Source organism: Megascapheus bottae, chromosome 30 (assembly GCF_031878675.1).
Source record: "Megascapheus bottae isolate mThoBot1 chromosome 30, mThoBot2.hap1, whole genome shotgun sequence".
Classification (NCBI taxonomy): domain Eukaryota; kingdom Metazoa; phylum Chordata; class Mammalia; order Rodentia; family Geomyidae; genus Megascapheus; species Megascapheus bottae.
Window position 1 is genome coordinate 11036966 of NC_143538.1, and position 18521 is coordinate 11055486.

Sequence of the window (18521 nt, forward strand, 5' to 3'; positions counted from 1 at the left end):
AGGTAGCAAGAGCCCATCTCAACCACTAAGCTGGGCAGAATGGCACAGGCCTGTGATCCCAGCTCCTAGGAAGGCTTTGACACAACTGTAGCCCGGGGCAAAAACGGAGGGCCACCTGAAAAATAATTAAAGCAAACCTGGGATAGAGGCATGACTCAAGTGGTCGGGTGCTTCCCTAGCAAGCATGAGGCTGAGTCCCACTACACGCACCAGGAAAAGCAAAGGAAGTCAGTTCAGAACAGTAAGCGAAGAAGAAACAAAGAGATAAACAACATACGAGAGCACTCCCACCCACCAGCCTGGACGGGAGACCTGTGCAAAAGGCCCTGAAGATCTGGGTACGACTCAGCACACCTCCATCTTTGGAGCAGGGATTCGCCTGTGCCTACCCTGTCATTCATGTCGGAATCCAGTGAGTGTGCCTGCAGCACGCCCTGGCACACCAGCTCACATCAGAGCATGGCCGCACCAACCTGCGGATCTCCGTGTCAGTAAATCCCTCCACCAGGTCTTTCCGCACGCTCCGAGGGCGCCCTCGGCGCTTGGGCTTCTTATCATCATCGGAGTCGTCTGTCTCACTCTCAGAAGCAGAAGATCTCTGGGCCTGCCTCTTAGACTCAGTGTCAGAGTCACTATCATTTGTCTGAGCCTGAAAATTTAAAAAGGCAAAGCCACACTTCAGCAAAGGTCCTAACCATGCAATGACAGGTCTGTGATCAGCCCTCCTAAACTCTTTCACACTCAGATTCCCTTTCACAAATCCAGAGGCAGATGATAATCACACCTTCAGAGACTTCCTAATATGGTCAGTGAAAGTTTAAAAGATATCTGAATATTTTCATAATAACCAGTATCCTTAGGGATAAAAGAAAACGGGTCCCTAAGACATGAAGAGACTTGTCACAAGGACTGGATGAATCAGCAAGTGAATGTGCTTAGAGAAGGAGGCCTGGTCTATCACAAGAGCTCAGCAAATAAATACTAGCTACTTTTACCTAACACGGGTTTAACAGGATGTCTACCTGCTCCAACAAAATGAATAAAACACAGTTCTTAGCCACATCAATGCCCTTGCAAAACTGGAATGACATGTGACAGGAGAAGGTGCTACAACTGTCAAGCCTGTGAGTGTTCCTTGGTTTTTGGTGGTTTATGTCATCTTTTACAAGGAAAGTCCTTTTCCACATGCTGTGAACATTTACAGACACACTTACAGGCTGGGCCTACAGGAAACTGAGGGTAGCGGCAGCAAGAGCTAAACCATTAGGATTACCAATTCTAACCTCAAAGGCAAAATGACTGCTGCTCTTGGACCCCCTTCAACCATTTCATAAAAAGTGAGTTTGCAAACCAAGTCAAATGGCTCTACATGTAACCCAATTTCCTCTGCTCAGCAGGCAACAATGCACAGCCTCTTCCTTGAGAACTCTTCATACATGAAGACTTTCTTCTTACTCAGATACCTTTTTGGTGGAACTACGAATCCGAGGCAACATATAAATTTCTTCCAGCTCTTTCTGCCGCTCCTCTTCCTCTACTTTCCTCCTTTGCTCTTCTGGAATGATCTCATCCCAGTCCTTGTGAGGACGCTCTTCCAGCTCCTCCTCCTCTTCCATCGTTGCAAAATTGGCAACCTGAAAACAGGCAAGCTGCTGTCTCACATTTCTCCACTTCCCAGCATCATCCACTAAACCAGAATTCCCAAACAGAAGTCAGACTCCCAGTGAACAGATCACTGATATTTTATTCAGTTTTCCTTTATCACCCCCAAATCAACTTGCCACACCTGTAAGTTATCACATATCTTACTAGACAACAGATAACCACAAAGAGAAAAACCTATTTTGTAAGTTTTAGCAAAATATTGTTAAATCGCATATATTTTGAACCCGGAGATGTGGCTCAAGTAGAGGAGTACCCACCCAGCAAATTATAGGCCCAAAGTTCAAGTCCCAATGTAACTAAAAAAGAATGAATTCTTTTTGCTTGTTGACTTATATTAGTTACACTGCAGGGAGTCAGGGTGAGGGTTCATTGCTGTGCCTTCCCTGTTTATAGTATATACCAATTGATTTTAATGCCTTTATCAGACTCCTACCCCCATCCCTCTAAAAAATAGCATTCCAAGGGCTTCCTTATTCCATTTTCACAATTACAAATCATCTACTACAATATTGGCCCCACATATTGGCACAGACACATGCACAGAGGCATCTAACAAAAACATGAAGCCCTGAGTTCAAACCCCAAACCTCAATACCATCCAAATGGAAAAAAAAATAAAAGTAGTCATAGACAAGAAATGATCAGATAATCAATCCTTGGTGAGACGTCTCCCACAACATCACTATACCTTGAACTGTGACAGAAGCTCATCTGTGGCACTTGTGGACACTTCATTCTCTCGGGTTTCAGCCAAGCGTAAAATTTCATCTATATCCATCTCCTAAAAGAAGAAAAGTAATGCAGATAAAGCCAAAAGGCAGCAGTCTTCAGCAGTGATGGAAGGCATGAGAGAAGCTGGCTTTCCTTTCTGGCATTCTATCCCCTCTTATGCTCTCGGGTCTGTATCCCTTACATCTAACGCTGCAGATTATGAGCTAGAAATAGTCAGGCTCCTGGCTCCTCAGGAGGCAGAGGCAACAGGATCACAAGTCAGAGGCCAGCCTGGGTAAAGCCAGCAAAACTCTATCTCAAAAAGAAAATAATCAAAGGGGGCTGAGAGCATAGCTCAAGTAGAAGGCTTCATTGTGAAAGGTCCAATGCTGGGAGGAAAATTTACATGAACAAAAAGATGAGACTAAAGAAATTACAAAAAAGAAAACTAGGGGAAAATATTCAGACAAAATCCTTAAATGCCTTTTTTCATATTTAATATAGTAAGGACTTTGAGATATGTTAAGAAGAAATATGTGTCCCTTCAAATAATTACTTAATAAAATTCTTAACAAACTCAGATACTTCCAGATGAAACTTCTCCCAAAAAAGGGGGGAAAAAAATAGTAGAAAAAAAAAATCACCTCCCTGTCGATTACCTGAGGCTCTGACTCCTCCCCTTCAAGTTCTTTGAAGAGATCCTCTGCTCCAAATTTCAAAATAGCTGTCAGCTCTTCTTTATTAAAAGGATTTGAGCTGTAGAAATAAAATGTAGTTGTAATATCTTAGGAACGCCAAGCTCTCAGGAGCTGTATTTCAGAATACATGCCCTTCAGAAAGGGGTCACATTACTATGAAAAGATTACTGTTGCCCTAAGAAAAATGACCCCTGAAGTAGCTCATTTCTTATATTCAGGATAGGTTGTTGGACCCTACCAAAAGCCTAGAAAACCATTTCATCCTATTGACTTATCTATTACATGCTTAAGCAAGAAAAATGGTTACTATCAAAGAAGAGAGTTCCCTCCTGAATACTAAATAAAATTTTCAACCCTCTCATCTCTGCCAGGCTTTTACACACAGGTGCCTTTTGAATGGAAAAATTACTGGAAGACCTATTTAGGAGGAACATACCTGACTGCATCTTAAATCCAGCACAGCACTCAATCTGGTCCAAATGTGACCAAAGAAACCTCTTTACTTCTACCCCATTCTGCTATGGAATAAGAACAACCTTAACCATCTCCACATAAACACCTCCACCAACATTACACGCAGAGGCCCAAGCTGTCAATGGAGTCATTCTGAACAGCCAAAGGTGACACTGGGCTGAGAGGCAGCTCACAACACAGTCTACTGCTGCTGCTGGGTCACTGTCACACAGGGAGCCAAAGCAGAGCCAAGGGAGGGACAGAAAGAAGGAAGGGATGGCGCTTAAGCATAGGGTTCAGGGGCAAAAAGAGAAGAAATAGAGAAAACAGAAGCAAATAAAAATGTCTTTTTCTTGCCATATGACTAGTTTTGCTAGTTAAGAAATAGTGTAGGGCCAGGAATGTGGCTTAGAGGTGGAATGCTTGGCAGCATGCACAAAGCCCTGGAACGATTTCTCAACACCACATACACAGAAAAGGCCAGAAGTAGCACTGTGGCCCAAGTGGTAGAATGCTAGCCTTGAACAAAAGAAGCTCAGGGACAGTGCCCAGGCCCTGAGTTCAAACCCCAGGCCCCAAGACTGGCAAAAAAAAAAAAGTAACAGAACACGTGTGTGATAGAGAACCCTGTGTGACCTACACCAAATGCTAATGCAGAATCAGTTTCACTCTGTCCTCTCCAGTCTTTCTAACACTTACTTGGATCTTCCTGAATTGTTTTCCAGGACGGTACGGCCAGTGGTATCCATGCGCTGAATCACTAGATGGTCCAAAACCATCTTCTTCTTGGCCCGTTCTATGATCTCCTCTTCCACAGTTCCTTTTGTGACTAAGCGGTAAATATTCACCTGCAGGAAAAGGTAACGTGGTGTTTATGATTGATCAAAACCAAAGGCTATCTCTTTCAAAGAACCAAGAGAGGGAAAAAAAACGAGATTTGTTCTCGACTACCATAAATGATCACAAGCCATCCATCTAAAAAGGCAGCATGAATACATGGAATGTTTTTACCATCTACAGCAGATGACATTTTTCATGTTCTTATGGCAAATATGTCAAGGATAGTCAGTTTTAGCCAAGTGCAGTAAGTGGTTCATGCCTGTAATTCAAGCTAGTCCAAAGGCTGAGAGCTGAAAGATCAGTTCTAAGCCAGCACAGGAAGAAAAGCCCATCTCCAAAATAATTGGCAAAAAAAGCCAGGCAGAAAACATGGTCCAAGTGGCAGAGTGCCAACCAAACAAGTAGGCAGATCAAATACAAGGCCCTGAGTTGAAACCCTAGTATCATTTAAAAAAAATAAAGTAGCCAGATGGCACTAGCTCTGACCTGTAATCCTAGCTACTCAGGAGGCTGAGATCTGATGATCATGGTTCAAAGCCAGCCTGGACAGGAATGTGAGATTCTTACCTCCAATTAACTACCAGAAAACTGGGGTGGCACTGTGACTAAAAGTAGCAGCATGCTAGCCTTGAGTGGAAAAGCTCAGGGACAGTGCCCAGACCTGAGTTCAAGCCCAAGGACAGACACACACCAGGTTCACTCAAGCTTTACAAAATCAAATGTATGAAACCTATGAATTAACCAATACTAGAGCAGACTTTCAGAGCTGTACATCAAGGGAACCATCAAGAGAATTCCCATGTATTTCAGAGGTATACTAAAAAAAGAGCATCTTGAACAATGATGGACCATCAGCAACTACTCTATTGAAACAGGAATAATAGCTACCTCTAGGTCTATTCCTCATACACTAAATTCCTTGGTAAACACACCGAAAGCCACAAAAGTGCTTTTCAAATATAGATACCAAACGGTTCGACTTCTTATTGGGTCCTTATCTTCTTTGCATGTGTTAACAAAATAGAAACTGAATTTGGGGGGGCAATGAAAGCAAACAATAAAGAAAATTATCATGTGCCAAACATCCTGCAAAGGCTAATAAATAAACCACTCTTACAACCCATAGCTCAACCAGACACCTCTGCTACTGACCTGCTTCTTCTGGCCAATCCGATGGGCTCGGGCTTGTGCCTGTAAGTCATTCTGGGGGTTCCAATCAGAGTCAAAGATGACGACTGTGTCTGCAGAAGCCAAATTGATTCCCAGGCCACCAGCCCTTGTGGAGAGCAGGAAACAGAAGTCCTGTATACAATGCAATACACTACTTTATGCAGTGACCTTCTTATAAATAGTTTCACAGTCCAATAAGCCCTTATACCTGGAAACCCCTGCAGGTGTGAAGAAAATCGAGATACGATACACACGTTATGGAGCTAAAAGAAAAGTCAAGGACTTGACGGCAAAAGGAACTTGAATTTGTTTAAGAGGAGTCAGTGCAGTGAACTAAGGACTAATGGCAGAACCCAATGAGGCCACAGAACCACAAATCAGTGGTTACCATCTTTTAAAACTAGCATATACCAGAGGTTACGCCCCCAAACCAGACAAATCTCATTAGCATGAGAACCATTTCAGAAAATTACCCAAATATGTTACATTCTGGAGAAATGTAGTTATACAAGGTAAGTAAGTTAGTGTGAATGATAAATTATGTAAATGTTCACAAACCAATCTATGAATTCAGAGTGCTGCATACATAGAAACACTATACTAAACCAATCACAAACTGGGACAGCTAAAAGCACAACAAACTTCATCATCACAAAACATAACAAAGAAACAGGACAGGCTAGGCTGAAGAGCAGTATATACAAAGTCCAGACACTGATGCACCCAGCTCTACAGAACCAACCATGAAAACAAAGCAAGTAGGAATACTGGCTGGCAGGAAAATGTGCACACAGGAAAAGGAATAAACTCCATGTAACCAGAGTCAAAAAGGTAAAAGATTTGGATATTCTGAGAAACTAATCATATCTGTCAAAATCTGATGCTATGTAAGCAAAAGGTAGCACTCAAAAATGGGTAGCTAGGGGCCGGGAGTTTGGCCTAGTGGTAGAGTGTTTGCCTAGCATGCACAAAGACCCGGGTTCAATTCCTTGGTACCACATATATAGAAAAAAGCTGGAAGTGGTGCTGAGGCTCAAGAGGTAGAGCTCTAGCCTTGAGAAAAGTTCAGGCCCTGAGCCCAGGCCCAGGACTGGCGGGGAAAAAAAAAAAAAAAAAGGGTAGCTAGGAGTTCCAGTTTAATAAGTCAGTATGCTTAAGATGCACATAGAGACACAGCAAAGAAGTCTGTTATCTCCTACTGGGTGCTGGTGGCTCAAACCTTGTAATCCTAACTACTCAGGGAGCTGGGAATTTTAGTTCATGGCTGGAACCTCAGGGACTTAAGCAGCAGAGACAAGGAATATTATTGTTCCAGGCCAGCTTTTCATTCAATAAACCATGCCTGCGATCCCAGCTACATGGGAGGTAGAGGTAGGAGGATCCTGTCCAGAAAAATAACCAAAAGAACACAAAGGGACTGTATGGGCATAACTCAAGTGAGAGCTCCTAGCATGCCTAAGGCCCTTAAGTTAAGATCCCTGTAGTGCCAAACCACCAGGGAGGTCTCCGAAAAAGAACACCCTAAGTTGGAGAGACTTGTTCCTCCATACAGAACCTACGTTCCAACAACAATAAAGCCATGTACAGCCTACCTCAGAGCCATCTGCATTGAAGTGATCCAATGCCTGCTTTCGGATTTCTCCCTTGATGGAACCATCCAGACGCTGTAAAAGTAAACCACAAGAAAATCATGAGGCAGGAAGATCAACTACACTCAGCCTATGACACCATGCTCACAGCCTTTATCATCCCAACCCCCACTGGGTAAAAATAACTGGAATGCACTGGCAGAGGACCATATGCTGTGCAAACAGCATATGCTTTAGTTGTGACCTGAGCTCTCTCCAGTTACAAACTCAAGGTTAGAAGCTTCTAATTCAAAGGTTAATTCAAGACTCCAAATGGCTACCAGAACCTAGAGGGAAAAAAGAAGAAAAACCAGCCTGGTGACTGGGAAATAGTATCACTAGCCATCTACTAATTGGCTCCAGCAGAAAAATGGTACTTCTTAAGTAATATGATTAACACTACCATCATTACGTGCTATACAAAAACCAAAAAAACTATTAACATGTTTTGGAAAGTATTAGGCTGAAATATTGAAAATGATAACTTCATTGATTAGATATATCAATTTTTCTGAAAATGAGAAATCAGAGTAAACTATTCAAGCTACATCATCTCCTTAAAAGAGCCTTAACATTCACTGGCATACAGAATTCTTTTCTTAGAGAAAAGGTTCTTCTAGTACAAAACATTACTACAGTAAAATCATTCACACATAAAACAAATAATAAAGTATGACCATGCTGAACACATAAAGTATTTCTGTGTGTCACATTCCATCCATTGTAGTAAGTAATCGCCACTTGAACAACAATTTATGAAAGGCAAAACTGACCCAGAGGTGTCTGGCCGGCTGCAAGCAGAGTGCAAAAGGACTAAGCATCTCCCCCAACTCTGCCATCAAACTCAGAGCCAAACTGACAGACTCATACACAGGAAGTGCCTTCTTAATTGCTCTCTCAGGAATTGAACCAAAAATACTTTTTTAAAAGGCAGGTCACAGCCTATATTTAGAACCTGAAAATCTGCATGCCCTCCTTTTAGCATTCCTGTTAATAGAGAACACAAACTCAATTCTCTGAAAGCCACTGGTTAGACATGACAGACCTGGAGCACCCAGCTTACCCTGGAGTACAGAGAGACACATTCTTTTTTTTTTTTTTTTTTGCCAGTCCTGGGCTTGAGCTCAGGGCCTGAGCACTGTCCTTGGACTTTCTCAAGGCTAGAGCTCTACCACTTGAGCCTCAGCACCACTTCCAGCTTTTTTCTATGTATGTGGTACCAAGGAATCGAACCTGGGTCTTCATGCAAGCTAGGCAAGCACTCTACCACTCCCGGCCCCAAGAGACACGTTCTTGATTACAAGACTGTGTGGATATGAAAGCCCACAGAAACCAGAAGCACTAAGAGAGAATTTTGTACAAGACACCACAGTGTTAAGTTCACATCCAAAGACCACAGTTGTGATACAGTGGTGTCTTTCAGGATACTTTGTTAGTCTTTAACATCTGCTAACACCGCTACTTCTCCTTCCCTTCCATTCTCAGATCCAGTTCACACTTTCTCCACTCTGCTTTGACTATAATCTTAGATAAGACACCACCTCGGGATGGGGGTGGGGCCCAGTGCTAGAGCACCTGCCTCGCTGGTGCACATATCCAGGGGCCCAAGTTAATGCCCTTCAATCAACAACAAAAAGGAATAACCTTCATAGTCACATAGCTGTTAAATATTTTCATTATAAAAAACTTTATACAAATAGACAAAGCATATTATAAAGTGGCCTGAGACCGTCCTGGAAATGTGACTCTCCCATTTTGCTCTGTTTTGGTGCTCTGCTTGAACAAGCAGAGGGTCACGGCGCCCCTCACCTGGAAAGGGTAGTGCTTGATGGTCAGGTACTCTGCCAGGATGTCCAGCATTCGCACCATCTGGGAGAAGATGAGCACGCGGTTCCCCCTCTCTCGAAGTCGAGTCAACAGCTTGTCCAAGAGAATCAGCTTCCCGCTGCTCCGGACCAGGGACTGGAGTTTGAGAGAGACTCCAGTCATTCACATACACGCAGCTCAGTACTCTCTGCTAGGCCCAGTGGCTGTGCCACTATACTACTTTCCAGGTCGTTTCCTGGTATTTAACTTTGTGTTCTTTTTTATTTGGCAGTGTGAACTCAGGGCTCCCGTTTATACTTCATCCACATTGGTTAAGCAGTCATCAGCCCACCCTTCTGGTTAATCTGTCATGCCTCAGGAAGGACTGGCATGACATTGGCTGGCCTGGACAGCAGTCCTCCTATCTGTGCTTACCTCCGTCATTAGGGTGACAAAAAAAGCCAGTGCACCCAGAGACCTGTGCTTGTCCTGCTGCCTGGGATGGCAGGCACCAGCACATCGGCCACAGCCTACCTGGCCTTAAACTGTGTTCCTCCTACCTGCGGGGGGATGGGGGGGAGGGAGAAAGTAGCCTGGGACGGCTATAAATTAGCAATCCTCCTTTCCTGCATCTCAAGGGCTCAGATCCCAAGTGAACACCACCATATCCAGTTTTTCAGCGTCTCCAGATGCTTTTTCAAGCAATCAATGAAGCAAACAGCCATTCGATGATAAATGCATCCCTAGAGACAAACTCACTTTTGAGGAAAAGGTCATGAACAAGAGGCAGTACCCACCAGAAGAACTTCCTGCCCGTTCTCCCTTTCATTCTCTTCGGGGGCCTTAATCAGGTAGCAATGGTTGCAGCACTTCTTTAGTTCCATCACAATGTTAAGGAAACCAGAGGTGCTGCCTCTCGTTCCTTTGGCAAGAGCTTTGTAATTTCTAGTTAGAATCCATCTGCAAATTAAAGTTATAATGATGCTATCGGATTCAAATGGTATGGGCACCAGATATATATAAAATATTACTTAAAAAAAAGAGATCTAAGAAAGATAGAAAGTAAGGAAAGCTGGGAGCCAGTGACTCATGCCTATAATCCTCTCTACTCATGAGGCTGAAACGTAATGATCCAAGTTCAAAGCCAGCTGGGGAACACAAATGCAAGACACTCCTCGTTCTCCAAATAAAACAAGTAGAGATGTGACTCATGTGATATGACAGTAGCATCTTAGCCTAAGGAAAAGAACCAAGCAAGGGCCAAGAAGTCCTGAGTTCAAGCCCCAGTACTGGTACCACAACACAGAGACTCACATCTTAAGTAATAACTCTCTCAGTAGGCGATGGAAAGACAAAAACAATACATATATTTACATATTTACATACATCGATGTGTGTATGAAGACATACACACATAGACACCAACAGAAATACACACACAAATTTAAAAGTATGTGTATACAAGTATGAATAAATGAAAAATAAAGATTGTGGCTAAAGTCTGCATGATTCAAGAGAATTTCTTGGGATAGAAGGGTAGCCACGTGATAAAAGTACTTGCACAGCAACCGCAGTACCATTTCAAAAAAACCCAAAACAAAAACCAAAAAACTTGAAAGGCTCCAGGTGAAGCTCTGTGGTGGAACGTGTTCCTGACACACCTGTGGCCCTGGGCTTGATCTCTACCAACACAGGCATGGTAAGTAAATAAACATCAGTATGGTTAGATAAGTTTTGAAAATTAAAATCTGACAGCCCATTACAAGTACATTATAAACCAGTATTTTGGTTTTACTTTAATCTAAAGCACGCATATTATCCATGCCGTTTGAAATACTAAAGGAGCAAGGTACTCGCCTTTGACTAACTAGCACAGAGGTAAGCAAACCCTCGGAAGGCAGGCGGGATCTGTGCATGCCTGCCCCGTTACACCACAGAGTAACATAACGACTTAGCCCTCGTCTGTCTTCTATGCCACTGAAGGCTTCTAGCAGGGGTGTGTCCCATTCATCTTTCCATTCCCAGTGTTTAACAGAATGCCTGGTACACGGCAGAAGCTTAGTGACTAGGTAAATATCGGTAGTGCATAGGTATTAAGAACTAGCATCTACTTCAGTCCACTCACATAACTAAAAGCACCGTGTAAACTTACCCAAAGGGAAAAAACCTTTCTGAACATGTTTCTGTATGTGTTTGACTAAATTTAAATTTCCATTTAAATTTATACAAAGAACGAATACCAGTGTTTTGCCTGCCTAGTAGATCTATGACACTAATCACTCACTAGCTTTAGGCTCAACCAACATGAACTCACGCACTTGTAATACTGCTTCTGGAGAACTGACATCTCCACTCTGAGAATCTGCTCCACTTTGGCAGGCAGAGATTTCTCCACATCCTTCTTGACTCTCCGGAGAAGGAACGGCTCTAGCACCTTATGAAGACTCTGGTAGCCATTCTCCCTCCCTTTCCCATGGTCTTCTTCAAAGTCTTCCCAGAACTCAAATCTAGGGAAAGACCAAAAGTGTTACTTAGTTATATAGAAGGAAAAGCCATTTTTGTAACTTTCTTCTACAAGGAAATGAGTGGGTGAGGGGCCTGTTTAAAAAAAAAAACAAAAAATCCCTGCAAAGTGGCTCATGCCTGTAATCCTAGCTCCTCAGAAAGCTGAGCTCTAAGGATCTAGATTCAAAGCCAGCCTGGGCACTAAAGACCATGAGACTCTTATCTCCACTAGCACACTGAAAGTGGCACTGTAACTCAAGGGGTAGAGCGATAGCCTTGAGCTAAAGAGTTCAGGGACAGCGCCCAGGCCCAGAATTCAAGCCCCATGACAAAAAAAAAAACTAATGGTACTAAGAAGAAAAGACAACATTTATCTAGAACTAGCTCCTGAGTAAGAAAATTTTAAGTTTGATTTTAAAAACTAAATTTTAAAAGTTTTTAAATAAAATACATTTTTAAATTCAATACATTACCTTACACAATAGAGGCCTCCCTGTTTCTACCTAACAATTGTTTCCCAAGTGCTTTCACTAAAAATTTTAGTAGACACTTCACTATCCTCCTTAACTGGCTAATATCGATGCCCTCTGTCCCTACAGAAGCTTCTAATGTTTCTACCTCCGTTGGATGTTTTGTGTCACCATCTGTTTTCCCTATAGCCTACTCAAACACATGAAACAGCACTGGCGTTTCAGATCCATTTAGCCTCTTTTAAAATATGCACAGGAAGGCGCTTACTTCTCCGGCATAATAAAGTGCAGCAAGGACCACAGCTCCTTGAGGGAGTTCTGAAGAGGGGTGCCAGTAATCAGGAGCCTATGGTTGGACTTGAAATCAATCAGAGTTTTATACAACAAAGAGTCATCATTCTTCAACCGATGGGCTTCATCCACTCCCAGAAAGGCCCAGTTAATACTGCCCAGCACCGTCTAAAGTAAAAGCAAAACGAACCATCAGGTCAGAAAGGAACCCCGAACCCCTACAGGGATTTCTAGCATTAATTAGCTCTGTACAAATACCATCACAGAAGTACACAAAGACCCATTCATTCTCCACTGACTTAGTAAATATTAGGACTCTTCTGTTCATTGTCAGATTGGTGTCTACAGAGTACCTCATCACCTAAAAGGTACGGGCAGTGTCTTAGACCAGGAAAAAACACAGAAACTGGTATGCGGAGCAAAAACAAAACGAGCAAAAAGTTTTAAATATCCCATATGATTTCTTGTCTGTCTGAAGTACAGAAATACCAAGAGCTACCAAAATGAACATGACTGACTGTTATTGTTACCACGTATATTACTTAGTAACTGTTAAAAAGGAGAACATTCCTATCAACTGTTCTAGACCTCAACAAGGATGGCAAGGTGCCCAGTTTCTACAACTACCATAAGGGGAGAAGACTAGGCAACACGAGTTCCTCTTCAATTCAAAGGTCCTGGTTCCTATTTATAATCTTGAAGAGATTTAACTTCTTAGCTGCTAATCACACACCTTATCTTTTAAGAGGATCTCATATGTTGTTATAAGTGCATTGAATTTCAGTCTTTTGGTTTGGGAATGAATCCATTCATATTCCCGTATCTGTAAAAGAAAATGGTATTTAAGACACAATTTCTATTTGAACTTTTTTGTCAAACATGTCTTGTGACAGATGTAATAGGAACATGCCAAATTTGAAAAAAACAAAAACAAGAAACATCAAAAATTTAATGAACAGTCAGTACAATTTGAACTAACTGACTTAAGTAACCCAAGTGTAAGAGAATTAAAATATGGTAGATCACTAATACTTCACTATCCAATTCAAATAAGTAGTACCCCTTGAAATATTTAATCAAGAATATACATTCACTGGCAATTGATGAACTGAACTAAAATAGTGACTTCTCAGATCCCTAGAATTTCCTTGCTATCTAAAGTTTCATTACTTACTCAAGGTAGGACGATACTTATTACTAAGAAATAAAATCTATCCTCTGGTCCATCAGGAATTTCATTAGTCAGAATAGACAGGTCTCCCAAAAAAAGGAAAGGGAGGCTAACAGAATTAAAATGCAATTTGATACAAAAAAAAAAAACAAAACCAAAAACCAAAAAACTAATGTACCCATATCAAAGTACAGCCAGTACTCAGAAAACACAATGGCTAATAAAGTTTTCAGTCTGTCAAGTTAGAAACCAGAAATCAGAATAATGACCAGAGATAAAGACTAGTATAGTAGAGACCTCAAAGAAAACTAACTCTCTGAAAGGACAGTTTCTTAGTTTACTTTCTTGATTTGCTTTTACCTTTAGAAAGAACGCTTACAGCTGTTTTTCATCTTTTTTAACTTTTTTTGCTAGATAATCTTTTTAATGAATTAATGAAACAATGTCTATATTCTTAGAGAATGAACATTAAGGGAATCAGATCTGCTATGATTTTTGAAGAACAATGTTTTTCCCCCAAGGGTGCAGGGGATCAAATCCAGGGTCTCGTGTGAGCTGAGCAAATACGCTACCAACTTTTATCATTTTAATGATAATTTAATAAACGAGAACATGAAAGTAAGAAAATGTTCACAGCATACAAATTGCTGGTGATTTACCCTTACTACAAGTACTCTCCTAGAGACAACTTTACATCAAATGGCAAAAGAACAGAGCTCTGGGACCAAATACCAAATACATCCCAACTCCTCTGCTACCCTACTCTCGCTGCCCTGGGGCCAGGATTAGATCCTGAGTCAGTGTCTTCATCAGTCGTCTAGTTCTCATGACTGCCAAGATCCCAAGCAATATCCAGCAAGTGCCGAAGACAAAGTACATTACAAAAAGTTAGCAATTACTAAGAAAAGATTTGCTAAAGGAAGGTATATTTAGGTCGTCATGTTCTAAATTCAGGGTGCCCAAATGGAAGTTAGGTACCAGGCAAAGAATTATTATTTGCAAATGGGAAAGGTATTCTTTCATTTTTCTTGTAAGTCATGCTACTTCACCATCTTAAGAGATTGGGAAACAATTCTAAGAACAACCATTATATCTCTCTGCAAAAACAGCAATTATATTAACTTTTCTCAAAGTATTAATCCCAGCTTACAATCTTATACAATTCAGTTTAAAAACAAAAAAGAAAAGAAAGAAAAGAGGGAAGAAGGGAAAGAAAAAGAACAGACAAGAAAAATAATAGTACAATCCAACTAAGAGAGATTCCTATGCATACATTGCTGTTGTTTTTCTTTATAATCTAGTATGTGAAGGTTTTAAAACACATCTGCACAAGTTCTAATATTGGGGACATAGCATAGTGTTTTAAGAGCAATTTTACTGAAGCTTTTTATAAATAACTTTACAAAACACTTAGATCAGTTTCCCAAGTACATTTATAACACAGATTCTATCCCAACTCTTTTTGTTTACACACCGTATTTCTGCTCATCAGGTCACCTATGTAAACCACTACGTTAATCTCTGGTGCCCAGATTTCAAACTCCCTCTGCCATGAGGTGAGGGTGGATAAAGGGACGACTATAAGAAAGGGTCCATACAGCTGGTGTTGGTGGAACAGGTAGGAGAGGAATGATATGGTCTGGATGGTCTTCCCTAGGCCCATTTCATCAGCAAGGATTACACTGTTACTTCTGCAGTAAGAAAAAAGTAAAAACAAAACAATCATTAGTTCATTGACAAACAGTGAGTGCACAAATACCAATGAGACCACGGCTTTACACTGACTGCAGAGAACAGCATCAGATTGGGCACAATTCCTCTCATCTGTAATTACTTAGCACTCCTACATAAAAGAGGAAGCCATAAATAGTAGAACAGCAAGTGATCTGTAAGCATATTTGAAACTGGATTATCGAAGTCTAGTCAGACTACGTTCTTTATCTTCAATGTGAGGTCTGAATTATATAATCGTCCAGGGGGTAGCCTTTCTAATAGAGAAGATTATTATAGATGTAGGCAAGTCTGTAACCCTCAGCTCCATCTTTACAAAAACCATGAGCAGACTGTTGGCCTGTCCTGTACCCCAACTCATGAGTGCTTACCCTCTCCATTCCACTGCATGCCCAAGCTGTTTACCAGTCTATCCAAATGCACCAACTGCACTTAAGCAGCAAGCATCTAAGGGTCTGATCCCTAGACCTCACCTAGGATGGAGACAATTGGAAAAGGGCTTCAGATCCTTGGGATTGAAAGGCACCTTTGAAAAGTCTGGTACAGGGGCTCCGTGGACCATCATTTGAGAAACATTGCTCTAGTGGATTCCAATAAAAGATCAATTTTTTTAATTGCTCCAACTTAATAAGAACTAAAAATAATAATAGCCAGAGTTGGAAAATTTGTGGGAAGCACAAAGTAGCTCTTAGGTGGGAAATTAGGCATCTACGTATGACATAAGGTTACAAACATTTAAAAAAAAAAAACTCTTTATAGTCTGGACCCTTAATACAATTAGTATAAGAAATTAGTGACAGGGATTAAACAGGCTCTGCTACAAGGTAGCAGCAGGGAGAAGGGGAATGAGGGTAAATGTGGCAGACGTACTTTCATGCACCTACAGAAGTGGAATAAGGAAACCTGCTGAAACTAAAAACATAAAATAAAATATGCTGTAGATCAGGGTCTTCCCTGAGCTGTGAGCTCTGGCAATTCTCTAACCCCAGGGACTAGGATAGTGTGGGACCTTCACAGCTCTGCATCTGCTTCCATCGTTTACAGCTTTGGGCTGCTTCTTGGTCCCTGGCTGCTTATGGGCGACCCCAAGGCTGTCAGCTGGGCGGCTGTGGCTTCTGGGCTCCCACTCCCACACTGCCTTCAGCCTGGCTGCCTTCATGCGCCGCCTGACCACAACTGCAACAGCTCTTTCCTGCCTTCCTTCAGGGCTTGCAAGGCAGGAGAAAGAAGGGTGCCAACACTGTCGGTTCCCATTCAGCCACATTCTTACCTGTCCTTTAGAAAGATCAGGAGGCACTCTGAAAGCAACACTGTTTATTTCCAAGCAATCAGAATGGATATGTGAGACCCATGTTCTCAGTCACACAAACTGAAGCACCACAATTTTTCATAACTAAATATTAAATACCGGATCAGACTTTATAGGACAAAGTAAGAAATACTTCACTTTTTTTTATTGGTTTTTTGTTTTTGTTTTTTGCCAGTTCTGGGGTTTGAACCCAGGGCCTGAGCACTGTCCTGGGGCTTTTTCAAGGGTATAGCTCTACCACTTGAGCCACAGCACCATTTTTGGCTTTTTCTATGTATATGTGGTATCAAGGAATCAAACCCGGGTCTTTGTGCATGCTAGGCAAGCACTCAACCATTAGGCCTGGGTACTTCACTTTGGAAACAATCATAAATGACTCTGTAACTAGAAACCATCTTTCCAATGTTGATGAAAAAACTGCATGTTTTAGGTGGCTTGAACAGGCCTAATAAAAACAAGCCTGGAGTTCAAACTACAGGACCACTAAATAAATAAATGAATGAATGTAGAGTGCTAGCCTTGAGCTAAAGAGCTCAGAGATAGCACCCAGACCTCCCGCATAGTTCAAGACCCATAACTGACAAAAAAAAAAAAAAGTAAAAGAATTTAAAAGTAAAATAAAAATAAAACCATGTATTTCAGGCTATAGTTGAGTTGCAAAAATCGATTTTTGCTTTACTACTTTTTTAAAAAATAAAATTAAGATCTTATGTGTGAGCAAAGAAATTTGCACCAAGGCATTTCCGGAACGTTTTACATTAATTACTCCACAAACACAGAGACAACATGTCTGCCTTGATTAATGGTTAAATTTTTCAATGCCTCCATGAGTTAGGATAGCAAAAAAATGCCAAAAGCAGTGAGAAAATTTCAAACCTATTTTCTACCTACTTGCACCAGGAATGCGCAAGCCAGTTGAGGCCTTCTAGCTGATAGTCTCGGAGCTCCAGATTTTCCCCTCCTAAGTATGGCGGTTGTTTCTTTAAAGCTACAAAACGTGGTCTCTGCTTCAGGGCCTGAGAAACAGAGATTAGGAAAAGTCAAGTGTGAGAAAATGTTCCCCCTGCTGCACTTCCAGTGTGAGCCACAAGTGATGTGCTGTGAAGTCAAACTCTCCCATCTGAATCCCACCCGACTCCCACCTCCCCTTCCCAGCCTCACATTCAAGATTCCACCTTGAAACAAAATGACCTGCAATTCTCCTGCTTCTTTTCGTAAACAAGTTTGTGAAGAACATTAAATAGCTCCTTACTTTTACATCATTGTTATATGGCATGAGAGTCTGCTGTCATTCTAGTTATCTTCGTGATACCTTAGTGTGTAAGTGTGTGTGTGTGTGTGTCATGGGGCTTGAACTAGGCCTGGGTGCTGTCCCTCAGCTCTTCAGCTCAAGGCTACCACCCTACCCTTGAGCCAAGCCCCACTTCCCTTTTCTAGAGGTTAATTGGAGAGTCTCAGGTCCTTTTGTGCCCGGGCTGGCTTTGAACCAGTCTACTTTCATTTTCTAAAGGGAAAAGTGCTATTTTCATCAACAAAGTTCTGAAGAACAGACTTCAAGAAAGGTAAAGTCTCTGCTGTACACACAAGTTATGGATTCTGTGGATAATTCAGTTTGGCCAAAATTTAACCAAGGTATATCTACACAATTTTATTCAGTAAAAAAAAAATCTTTTTTTAGGAGCATCAGTGATCTATGGAGCCTGTTACAAGAGATATCATCCTACCTTTAATGTGGGTATCAGTAACTTTAGCTCTACTACATAAAAGGCCTAGGAATGAATGGAATCTGACCTTCACCCTCCAAACACCAGCCATCCATCCACTCTGGCCAAACTGCTTCATCATGGTTCTTGCATCCAATCCTTCCATGCCACAGCTACATCCTTCATGCTAATTCTTCATTCATGTTGTTCTATGACATCTTACTGGCTGAGTCTTCTAATACCAGCCTCCTACACTCTGCCATTAGATGAAGCTTTCTAAATACAACATGCTTCCACCCTGCTCCTCTACTCAGTGCACACTGATGGCTGTAGGATAAAGTCAAGATGCCCTTCCATAAAGGAGTCAAGA

At 41.6% G+C, this 18521-nt stretch overlaps 1 protein-coding gene across 4 annotated transcripts in view; it reads right to left on the bottom strand.

Moving 5' to 3' along the window:
* The window catches only part of Chd2 (chromodomain helicase DNA binding protein 2), a 64226-nt gene that overhangs the window by 14993 nt on the left and 30712 nt on the right, over positions 1 to 18521 (bottom strand). For all 4 annotated transcript variants that reach the window (XM_090321317.1, XM_090321316.1, XM_090321318.1 and 1 more), the window contains 14 exons: positions 17340 to 17464; positions 14883 to 15099; positions 12971 to 13060; positions 12215 to 12405; positions 11290 to 11478; positions 9769 to 9931; positions 8975 to 9127; positions 7130 to 7201; positions 5520 to 5669; positions 4227 to 4375; positions 3036 to 3132; positions 2354 to 2446; positions 1464 to 1634; positions 474 to 649 (listed from right to left, as the gene is read on the bottom strand). In XM_090321317.1, the coding sequence (XP_090177443.1) occupies positions 474 to 649; positions 1464 to 1634; positions 2354 to 2446; positions 3036 to 3132; positions 4227 to 4375; positions 5520 to 5669; positions 7130 to 7201; positions 8975 to 9127; positions 9769 to 9931; positions 11290 to 11478; positions 12215 to 12405; positions 12971 to 13060; positions 14883 to 15099; positions 17340 to 17464 (2036 nt within the window). The remainder of the gene's footprint in view (positions 1 to 473; positions 650 to 1463; positions 1635 to 2353; positions 2447 to 3035; positions 3133 to 4226; positions 4376 to 5519; positions 5670 to 7129; positions 7202 to 8974; positions 9128 to 9768; positions 9932 to 11289; positions 11479 to 12214; positions 12406 to 12970; positions 13061 to 14882; positions 15100 to 17339; positions 17465 to 18521) is intronic.